The sequence below is a fragment of the Anopheles stephensi genome, chromosome 2 (genome assembly GCF_013141755.1).
Source record: "Anopheles stephensi strain Indian chromosome 2, UCI_ANSTEP_V1.0, whole genome shotgun sequence".
Lineage (NCBI taxonomy): Eukaryota > Metazoa > Arthropoda > Insecta > Diptera > Culicidae > Anopheles > Anopheles stephensi.
In genome coordinates this window covers 84,003,402-84,015,222 of record NC_050202.1, presented here as the reverse complement: position 1 = coordinate 84,015,222, position 11,821 = coordinate 84,003,402, and the positions used below count along the sequence as shown (strand labels likewise).

At 46.4% G+C, this 11,821-nt stretch overlaps 1 protein-coding gene across 1 annotated transcript; it reads left to right on the top strand.

The window, feature by feature from the left end:
• The first annotated feature begins 9,617 nt into the window (after positions 1-9,617).
• On the top strand, positions 9,618-11,582 carry LOC118507583. The gene is made up of 2 exons (XM_036046244.1): positions 9,618-10,783; positions 10,849-11,582. Exons 1-2 carry the CDS (start codon positions 9,707-9,709, stop codon positions 10,921-10,923), a joined length of 1,152 nt encoding a protein of 383 aa, XP_035902137.1. The 5' UTR covers positions 9,618-9,706; the 3' UTR covers positions 10,924-11,582.
• Positions 11,583-11,821: the final 239 nt, after the last annotated feature.

The following is an 11,821-nucleotide window of genomic DNA, read 5'->3' as shown; positions in this document are numbered from 1 at the left end:
CTAAGGTGGGATTTTTACATCGATATTGTTGGATACTTCCAGATTTACACCTTCCGAAATCATATCTAATTACCTCCAGGACATAGAAGATCCCAGGATATATCCTGAAGAGGCCATGATAGGCTTCTTCTTCTTCTTCCTTGCTACTACGACCTCGAAATGTCCCGGCCTGCTATTTCTGGCTTTCTGTGACTTGGTTTTCACCCTTAGCAAAGTAGTCAGCGGACTGGATGGAATTCGAACCCCGGTCCTGCCGTATGAAGACTGGCGCTGCTGTCGCCTCGGCCATCGACCCGCCCAGGATAGGCTACGGAGGATATAATAATTTAAATTCAGGATATAGGCACTTCATCGATTTTAAGATCTTTTAGGACACATCTAAGATACATATAGAGACTACTTTTTTCGAGCAGTTTCATGTACTAGTAGGTTTGCCACTATTCAAACTAAAACGAATCTTCCTGTTCCTGTGGCAGAGCTCTCGACTATCTCAATGCAGCTCTTTTTCTTGAAGTCCTCCATTTTCTACAGCCACCAGAACTCTTCATTCCCATGATATATTTAAGAATTGATCACCATTTTTCCCCATATCCTGCATGGGTCTCCTGTCAGCATCTTCCCTTCCCTGAAGCTCATGTGTTTTCTTATGTGTGCATGCTTTGCCTTAAAATTTTCCACAGAAAACATGAAAATCTACACCGCTCATCCAGCGGCGAAAGCATTAACCGGCCGGTAAACGGTCGCGCATCACACTCCTGCCCATCGTCAGAAACTAATCCTTCACTGTCAATGAGCCTGTCATGCGCGCATCAATTGTTTACCGTAGCGCGCCAACCAGTGGTGACCAGGTTTATGATTGCTATTGCTTCAATCCCGAAACCCACCAAAAGGTTCAAAGCACACGCAAAGAAACACGAGCCCCGATGTACGCGCTTCGACGTATCGATTTTCCAGTGGCCCTTCCCACCGGTTGGAGCATCGGTTTAAAGGGTCTCTCGATCTGCTGGCAGCAGCAAGGGGTTGACGTGGTTTTTGACACATGTTTGTGTCCCGTAAAGCGACGATCAAAAGGCAGGCGTACTTGTTCCGGCGGAAAGCAATCAAGGGGAGCGATTCATACTTTTTTTTTCGACCCCTTTTTCGCTCCCCCTTTCGAAAAAGAGTTTCAAAAGAAAAACAGGGGCTTTTTGAGTATAAAATTTGTGCTCAATTTAGAAGAATGTTTCCGCGCTGGTTCGGTGCTTTATTCGGAGGGCATGGCTTGGCAGTAGCAAGGCAGCAATTAATACACAAAAAAAACAAAAAAAAAAAGCTACAAAAAAAAGGAGAAACCAACAACCATTCAAGTCAATTAACACTCACCGCCCTTGTAACACCTTTTCCGGAGGAGTGCAACTCATGTAGCCCAACTTTACGATCCCAATACTCCACCGGAAGGTGACAAACTATCAACAACTGGATGACAAATTTGTATCTAATAGATCGTTGTTGATCTTTTGTCCCCTAGTTTTTTTTTTTTTTTTGGGGTTGAGGGAATAAAATCTCGAAAAATATGCACTCTTTTTCCCATTTTCTTCCAAAAACGACGTAACCCACTCACTGCTGCAATTAAGTCGAGGAACGATCCCTCGAGGGGGTCGTACTGCCGGGGTCCCACCATTATTTTCGGCACCAATTTCCAACGGTACAAAGGGAAAGGATTTCGTTTCATAACTACGGAGTAACGGTGGGCTTGGTGAAGTAATTCAATATTATTTATTTCCTGCAAGTCGGGAGGGTCTCCTCGAGGGGACAAATGCATTTTAGATGCAATTTAAAAATAGCCGTCCGGTGGAAGGATTTTTCCTTAAAGATCGTTGTTTGCGTTTTGTAATTTATTACCAATCCAAATACCGCAGGTTGGTGAGCGCGGTTTTTGCTTGCTTATTGACTGTTTCCGTTTGTCGTACATCATAAATGATGGCAGTTGTCGTCGTGTTAAGTCATTTGCTGGTGGCTGCATTACTGGTGCACCTTACTCAGGAGCTCAATTGAGCTATAAATTGTTTGCTATAAAAACTGGGAACACGTTTAGGAATTTTAGTGAATTGGAGAGACGATATGAGTGTCTGCCACAGCTTCTTGAAGCTAGCGGTAGTCCCTTATCTCCGGAGGTGGTCTTCACACGGCAGGACTGGGGTTCAAATCCCATTCAGGCCCACCTCCCTGTACGCTACGGGTAAAATCAAGTCACAGAAAGCCAAAAATGGCAGATCGAGACCTTTCAAGAGGTTTTAGTGCCAAGGTAGAAGAAGAAGGAAGTCTCTTATCTATTGACCACTCCTTTCGGAGTAACGATCTTGATAAAGGGACATAATGTTAAATTATGGGTACAATCAAGTCCGGAAGATCCAGAAATGGCGATCCTAGTTCTTTTGAGGATCTTAGAGCCACAAGAAGAGAATAAGTATTTTGATGACTTCTTTTCGTGTATCTACCCCGAAAGAGCTATAAAGACCACAGATATGATGCTGTTGGTCAATTTTGCTATAATTGTTTTGCCATAATGCTCTCGATAGCTCATAACCTAACGCTAATACCACTATTAGTCAATAGTTATTATGAATGAATTCTAAGCGAACATGACACACCGTCCATTTGACAAAATCTATCTCCAATTACACCACCATTAGGACGCCAAAAACCAACAAATACTTCACAAAAGCGCCTCTGCGTGTCCAGCTGGCCGCCGGTAAAATCAGTACGCCGGAACGAACCTTGTGCCTTACCGTGAAAAAGGGAAGGAAACAATAAACTAACAGTGCCCAACACTAGCCATAATGGGACGTGATTCGATTCAATTAACAGCTCGTTATGGCCACTGCTACACACCGGACCCGTACCTAACTCCCTACGCACACAGCTGTTTGTGCGGCTCGGTCGGTCCCTCTGACTTGCACTTTTGCACACACGCCCCACAATGCAACAGGAACCCGCCCGAGGTGTACGGCAGAAAGTCATCCCACGTATCCCGCGGCGTGCCGTTGTCGTACACACGATCGAAACAGGCCAAACACACACACAGGAAGAAAGCGAGAGGGGGCAGAAGGACGACGACGAGAAAAAAAGGATCCAGCAGCATTCTTTAGCGGCCGTTTGAAGGCGTTACTTCCTGGCGTCGGACGCAAGGTGTGAACAAAAGCATTTTTATGACTTTATTATCTCTCACTCACAGTTGTCTCTCCTGCTGTGTTGAAGAAAAAAAAACCCAGGATCGTGTGTTGTAGAAGGCCACGAACCGGGCTTTTTCGGCCACGTGAATTTATGTGCCTCTGAGGTAGCCTCCGGGCGGGAGTCACATCATCCGGAAGTTGGAAGTGGTTCAGTGTGTATTATATCGGGCGGTTTTCCTTTCCTTTCCCTGGGGTTAGTTCGCTTCGTTTCATTACATCGGTCGCGAAACAATGCTTTCTCGCTGTGACCGTTTGTGGTCATTGTCCCTTTTTTTTTTTTTTTTTTTGATGGGCCAATGTTGGACCGTTTATGTGAGGTGGCGGAATACAATACAAATCCCACATGTCCACACAATTAACGCGGCCAGCATGTCCACTTTCCATCGTCACGCCGCTAGGATGAATGGGTGGACGCTCTTTTTCCTTACCTTTCTGCTGTGTGCCGAGGATGAGATAATTAATTTGTTAACGAGTCCATTATTAGCCACACCGGGGGTATTGGCCGACCACACCGGAAGCGTGCGTGTGAGGTGTCGGCGCGGTAAATGTTGTCCTGTCCTTTTGCTCATCCTATTGTGGTGAACCACGGAAGAATTCTGGCATGGTAGGAAGCTTCAACAATAAGGAATATATGCTCAGTTCAACTCATCGGGTATATTATTATTGCAGAGCTCCTTCCTTGCAAGTCCTTCAAGATATCCTGAACCTGAGGTTTCGTATAGTACGGATGATTATCTTAAGCTTTTCCCCAGGGATCGATCGATATTGGTGTTGAGAAGCACGTGTCCCAACGAAATTTTATCACACTTGTGATAGTAGCCGGATTGGTGAAGGAGCTCAATCAACTGGAGATAATCGGAGGCGAACACGCGTTAGAAATCGATCCATCATCCGTCTATTGCCACGGTAAAGAAATTTATGATGAAATAAGTTTATACAATATTACGCCTTTGTAGGATTAAGCTGCTGAGATAGGTGCCTATTCGAACTGAAAATTATTGCCTAAGCGCTCACTTCAAGCGAATGAACTCAAAGTCAAATTCTTAAAGTTCGTGGCGTTAGAGTTAAGCTATAGCTTCTTCACCTCTTCCAAATAAAACACTTTGCTACAGAGAGACCGTCTAGGTGATCCAGGAGTTTTCGATGCCAGATTGCCAAGTACAAGACCTTGAAGCTGTCTAGTAGTTTACTATCTAAGGTGTCCCATATAGAGGAGTCTAATGAGGCCACAGCCAAGAAAGACTCTGGCAAGAACTCTCTGGAGATCGTCACATCCAATGTCTTCAAAAAATCCGTTTCAAACAATTTTTAAAATATTTCTGAAATTCATTTAACTATATTGAGCTGCCATTCCGTTACAACTCATACAATGCGTGGACATAAAACAAGAATTGAACTGGCTATTGAAGATTTTCTTTTTATGTATCTCCTCCTTTTTATCTTCTTCTCTTTTCACCCTTCCTACGGTTCGTTCTGCTCCTAGGGTGGGCCAATTATCGCGAATTAAAACATCGCCGGCCGATAATTTACGCACCATCGGGCGCATGGCAGATCACCATCAGCATCAGGCTTCTGCATTACGGTGTCGAATTCGGCGTGCAACTTTTTTTTTTGTAACGTGCCGAAAGCGCAAAGGAGAAAACGAGATGCCGAAAAGCCATTTGAATAAGGAAGAAGCATGCGAAGAAGGGAGAATCACTCATGCATGATCAAACTCATTCTCTTCCTACATGGTGCGTGGAGTGGAGTAACTCTTCCATTAATGATTGTTTATTGAGAAGATTATCGATAAGAGAAAATATTACACATAATTGAAAGTACTGATCCGCACCAATGCTAGGCTCATAATTATCGTACTCTGTACAATATTAGGGAATTATTTTATTCCATCTTCCATTCGCTCCTTCCCTCCCATCGCACACTGTCCCGAGGAGAAGCTCCCATTCAAGCGCATAAATTTGCCCACTAAATGTCCCACCGATAATCATTATAATTATCCATCACGATCGCGATCACACACGCTGAATGCAGCGTACGGACAACGTGCAGCGTAATGGACCCACAATTGCCGACCCACCGACGCCATCGCGCGACGGGACACGATCGGCGCAGAAAGCCATGCGCGGGTTCGCGATCCTTGTCGGGAAAGCAAAATAAATACAGCACTTACCCCGGGAGGTGGATGGGTAAGGCGTTGTTTTGCGTCCATCCAAATGCACCACAACCGACTCCACGGGGAAAAAGCCACCCAAAACCTAACCAACCACACACACACACACATGGGCCGGACCGGGCACCACCGGGCGATAAATTAATTAACCCAATCAGTGGCCAACGATCGGGACCGGCCGGCCCGCGAACCAAAGCCGAGAAATTAATAGTCTTAATTGAAACGTGTAAATTTATCACCGACAATCAGCCACACACATTGTGACAAAATGATAATTTTTCTTACCTTCCAGAGGCGCACGGAAGCCGAGCTGCCGAGTTGTTCTGCCAGCGTTGGTTGCCTTGAGTCCTTCGGTGTGTGTGTGTGTGTGTGTCTTTCGCGAATGCAAATGTGTCAACACTAGTGGGGTAAGGCAGCACTTGGTGGACGAAGAGATCGAAAGCAGATTGGGCGAAAGATTTGCAACGATCTTCTCGATGCAGCAGTAAGCTGCACAGTAGCTTCCTCCGTGGGACTATGGGCACGGCTGGAAGTCAAAACTTTCGGTCGTTAATTTAAGTCATGATGAAAGTTAGTTAATATTCAAATTATAGTATTAATTTTTTATTTATTTTATTTATTTATTTATTTATTAATTATTACGCACTGATGCCGTATTGTCACCACCGCGTGTGGTGACTGTGAATTAGATTCACGAAAACAAACAATGAAAGAAAATTAACTAGGCATTTCCTCCTAGTCATTTGCCATATCCCGGGCATGCTCGGTTGAAGTATTAATTTTTTCTTTATAATAAAAATTGCTTATTAAACTGATAAAGCTTTATAGTGATCTCCACTAGTCACGATGAAACAAAAGTTGGACAAAAAAAAAAATCTAAAAAAGAGTAAAAAAATATATAAACATTGTAAAATATTGTAAAACTATTTTTAAAATTCAAATCAAATTATCAAATATGCTTCGAAGCGTTAGCTTTCCCACTATCTCACCACATCTGGGTGTCCTCTGCTCGCTCGAATGCAAATAATCCAACCGAATGCATCCAGCCGCTCTAGATGCATGCATTTTGTTTTATGTTGCCGTTTGTTTCTTTTCGACCGAATCACAATACGCAAAAGCTCACCGAGCATCGATGCACATTGGCAAACGATCCCACCCGCACCTTATCCCACCCACTCAACTACCATCACCCGATGCGAAGGAGGAAACGAAGCGAAGGCAGTAACAATAAAAGGTTAAAATAATAACATAGAGAAACGCGATTGCATCAAATTAAGATAATAATTACCGGCACACCATCGGCCGGCCGGCACGGAAGCTGGCTGGCCCAGAAATCGCATCGACCGTCCACGTTCGATAATTTGCGTGCGCGATTTTGAAAGGGAAGTGCTGGTTGACGTTTCTTCTTCTACTTCTTCTTCTGCTTCTGCAAAGGACACACCGCAAACAGTGAGCAGAAGCAAAGATCGGCAACGGGAGGGGGATACCTCGATCCTGGAGCTTCGACATATCGTGCACGGTCGATAAACTTGGTACACTTCCGCGCGCGCTGCCACTAGCAATTACTCACCGGAGAATCACGGCACCAACGGGCGAGACCTCCGCTCATCACCGGTGGTGGTCGTACTGGGTATGTATGTGATCCTCACTCTTTCTCCCCGCCGTCCAGCCCAATCTCCGTAGCTGGAGATAATTTAATTCAATTAAATAAGACAACAAGCGAACCAGAATTGGAATATTTTCGCGAGGAACAGCGAGCGCCATCTCGTTGGGTTTTCTGAATGAAAGTTACCTTCCACGGTGGCACCGGTGGTCCGCGGTCCAAAGTGCGCACAACCTTCGACGCGCGATTGCACACTGATTCGCGTAAAAAATCAATAAAAGATAGCACATGCACGCGCGATCGAGACTTCAGGTGTGGGCGCTACGCGATGTCCGGAGTCCGGAATTGGCATTCGTTTCGGTGGTGGTTTGTTTTGTCCTTCGCTGGTAATTGGTAACGCTGCACGAATCGTTGGGAAATGAAGCCATTCGGAAGCTGATCATCGTGACATCGTGGGGTTGATTTTAAAATGTTTTTGGGCAGGACATGGACCGCTCGACCGTTGGACTGTATGACCTTAAGGGAGAGTTTGAGAGTTCATTCCCATGAAGTATCCTGAAGGTTTAAGAAGATGAGATAAATCCATAAGCATCAAGTCCGCGATTATTACCAGCAATAGAGGTCCGTTTGATGTCTTGAAGTGAATATCCATAACTAGACTTCCAGTTCCACATATGAGCTCTGCTGATCGAGGTGTGAATGTGATTTCTACAAAAAATTCTTCATCAAGAAAGGACTCTTTGTGATCTAGCTAAGCACATCATGAATACAACACCGAACAATCCAATCCAAATCGTTCACTGGTTAATTCTCACCACAAAAAACCCCTATTTATCCCTCAAGGACTTTAAAATCGTACCACCACCGTTGATAACAACCAATGCCACCAATTCTTTATCCTCAATTGTGCGACAAATAAAATAAACCACACGAGCTAATGGTGAACCTCTTTCGTACGGTTTCTCCGACCGCCGGAGCCTGAAAAAGAAAGCGTGAAAAAAGTCGCTTGCTCGAGACGAGGGAAAGAAAGAAAATAAATCACCGGTGGTGAAAAGTTTGCCAAAATCTTGACACTCAGATCTCCGTCCCCCGACGTGACGCCCGGAAGTGCCCCGGACGACCAGTGTGCCCCTGGGGACTCTTCAGCTGTCATTGAGCGGTCTTATCGGGGCTGTCGATAAGGGAAAGCGTATAAAAGCCTGCTGTAGCGGCACTGCCTCCACCCAACATCGATGGAATGTGACAATCACCGAGCGATTGAGAGATTTATCGCCGGCATGCGTCGGCTGGAAGGGGAGATATCATCCGCGTTCAAGATTCGAAAGGTAGGTGACATCGTCCTGCCGTACCACGGGCGAGCTGTCGTGGAATCCTTACAAGCGTATGCCAGAAGCGTGATTTAAAATTCAAATCAACCATCAAATGTAAATCGACAAATTATTTCCACGTTTGGTGTGTGCGCTCCACTCGCGGAAAACTGTCTTCAAGATGGTGTTCCTTTCGTCCACCACTTCCCCGTACAATAACAGTTTGTGTTCGTGAAAGCAGTTCCGACAAATCTGATAGGACGGTCCTGCGACCAGAAGTCGATAACCTGCACGCCCGTAAAGGTCATCTCGCCACACCACAACTTGTCTCACGCGGCTAGATAGATCCCTGTGTATATAGTATCCCCACACACACATTCCGGAGAACATTTCGGAAAATGCCTTTTTTATGTTTCACATCAAGGATGAACTCCAACAGAGAGAAAAAAATACAACCGATGGAAACACACACGACAGACTTTCCGTGACTTCTCGGCCGGAAATGATTTATGGTGTTCTTATTGCCCGCGACCAGCGGGCACCACGCCAAAGGAATCCATAAACAGTAGAGGTAGAGTGCCCCAAAACAATAATGCATGAGCCGAACAGAGGGGTGGCAAAGAAAAACATTGTCCAAAAATCATACGTCGCATAAAACACTCACAGCTACCAGGCATCTGCCCACTCCGGTCGGTTGAGTGTGGTATCGCTGAGAGGAGCTCCAGAATTTCTGAAGGACATACACACACACGCATCGCTTAGTTTTTGTCCTACGAGTTTATTCCGGCTGCACGATGATGTATGGTTTATTCGGCTAGCAAACTATAATGCAAAAGAATACATTTTAGTTTTACAAACAAATTTTCATCTGTTTCAATCTATTAGGTTTAGCGGACTTACCTACCAGCAGCCGGCAAGACGTTCCCCTTCGCACTGGCGCATCACTCAGTGGTTTAGGTAATTGTCCAAAACATGCCCGATGTAGTATATCATGTCCAATAAATATTTATGAATTTTCTGCCCTCATCACGCGTCGGCCCACTCCAACCGAAGGGAACTAACTCCCTGTGGAGAAATTCCTACCTTAAGTGAACCACATGGAAAGGAACTTCCGCCGACTGCTTCCGAGAACGCGAGGGTACGGTGAGGTCTCCCTCGCATGACTGTTGTTGGCTGGGAAAAAAAAGTTTCATACTTTAGGGTACGTGGTTTTGATTTTTCCACTTTCCGTTTTCACTTCCATCAATTCCCTGGGATTTATCGAATTCTAATCACCTTTTCTGGTGGGTTTGGTATAAATAAAACTGTCAATCAAAAGGCAGCAATCGACAGCATCGCAGTAGGCGCTGTGGGAGTGTGACGTCGTCCTGTACGTCAGGCAGACAGCAGGCAGGTCTCATTCAGTACGAACGAAATGAACTATCTCCTGCACCGTCAACGAAGTCCCGGTGCGGTCATACCGATCCCGGAGGAGCTGGAAGAATTGATGGGTGAAATAAGTCGCGAGGTACTGCGCAAACAGCCACCGAACGTGATCCACTTCCTGGCGGACTATCTCGAAGAGAAGCTAGCGCGCCGTGAGAACGCTCGGATAGCGGAAAAGATTGTCGATAATGTGCTGGACTTTAGCTTGGACATTGTGGCCATGCTGGAGTCGGTCGGTATAGATTCCGCGCGTGCCGAGCAGGCAGTGAAGCGCATCCGGGACGAGTTTCATCGCCATTTTGAAACGAAACCGGACAGTGAGCGTTTGCGTGAAACGTTCCGAGAGCGTGACGTACTGGAGCGGTTGGTTAAGGAGTGCCACTTTAGCGAGCAGGAAGCACGCAAAGCGTCGCGCATTATTGAGCATGCGTACCAGACATTCTACTTCCGAAATGCGTACAAGGAGCCGCATCCTGTCGGTAAGGATAAGGATTGGCGCCAGGCAGCGAAACATACGCTGGGTCTTTACGCTCAGACAGGTCCAACGAAGGAGGAGATGGAAGTAGCGGCACGACGGATTCAAGTGGCTTACCGTGCGTACTACACGCGGAAGCGTCAGGAACTGGATCGGAGTGCTAGAATCATACAGCGAGCTGTTCGCAACCATCGAAGCCGTCGCTTGGAAGAAGCGGATATGCTCGGAGTTCCATCGGTAGTTCTTGCGCACGAAATTATCGATGATGATGATCTGTCCTACACACCTTCGGAAGATATCCACCACCTGATCGATGTTGCGATCGGATCCGAGGAGGTTCCAGCTCGTGTGCCTTCCACATCCAAAGACTTGACCACCGACGATGCTGCCACCTTGATCCAATCGGTGTTTCGTGGACATCAGGCTCGTAAACAGACCTTGCCAAGGACTTCCACCAAGTCACTAACCGAGAAGCCCGTAGTGGACGAGACACAAGCCGCCATATTGCTCCAATCTACAGCCCGTGGACATCTGGCACGGAAGCGTATCCAGTCGGAGAAGGAGAAGCACCAAATGGCCACCATGCTGCAGGTAAGTGACATCGGTCGGCGACATCGCACTGACCCCGAACTAATAAAGCCATCCCAACTTTACAGTCCCACGCCCGTGGTTATCTGGCCCGCAAGAAGCAACTACCGCGGAACGATCCACAGTCAGACCCGAAGCCGTGATTGTTTCGCCCTCCTCATCAGACGGTTCCAAAATTTCCCGGAAGCCATTCCACGGTGTACTTTCTCACGCTCTTCTCGCCACTCACCGTAGCATACTGGGGCGACGGGGACTTTACCTTCGGCGACACTTTCCAACTACCGTCAAAATTTAATTAATTAAACCATCCCGTCTCGGCTGCATCTGTTTGAGCCCCCGGGTATTATGTATTCCACGGAACTGTTGGGGCGCACGTCACGTCAAAGTGCGCAAAGTAGCGCGAGATCGTCCCAATTTAGGCTACGCTCATATTCGGTTTCCCATCTTGTTTTTTTCTGTCACCGCTAGCAATGCTTGGCGTTGGACTACTGGGATGATGTGGTTGCTATGGCTTTTTTCTCAAGAACATCTCCACGGGAGATGGTGTGACGGTTTACGACTTTCTGAGTGAGTTTATTTCCATTTTCATAAGTGTCCTCCGAGCCGGATGGATGTACCTGTCCGTCGGTGTATCGCTAGCGGGACCTCACGTTAAACACGCCACCGTATCATAAAGCGGCGCAGAATATCTTGTGCGTCAACATAAATAATTTAATTACCTTTCGTGTGAGAACCTTTCGGGTGGCTTCCAAGTGTTCTTCTATCCGTGTGTAACACACATAAAACCGCTGGCTGGCCAAAACTGTTTCGGTGTGTACATTCCGCTCATAACATCGTGATTCATCTTTTCATCCATCCATGTTTTCTTTTGCATTCGCTTTTATCTGCAAGTTTTATGGACGCTCCGGCAAGGAGCGCGTGTTAGATTCGCGCTAGATGGACCACCAACAACGGTGGGGCACCAAGAAGCAATATTAATGACCTCACGGCTGGACCCTCTTCGGCTGGTGAGGTTAAGGCCTTGGTCTGGGATCCTCTCCC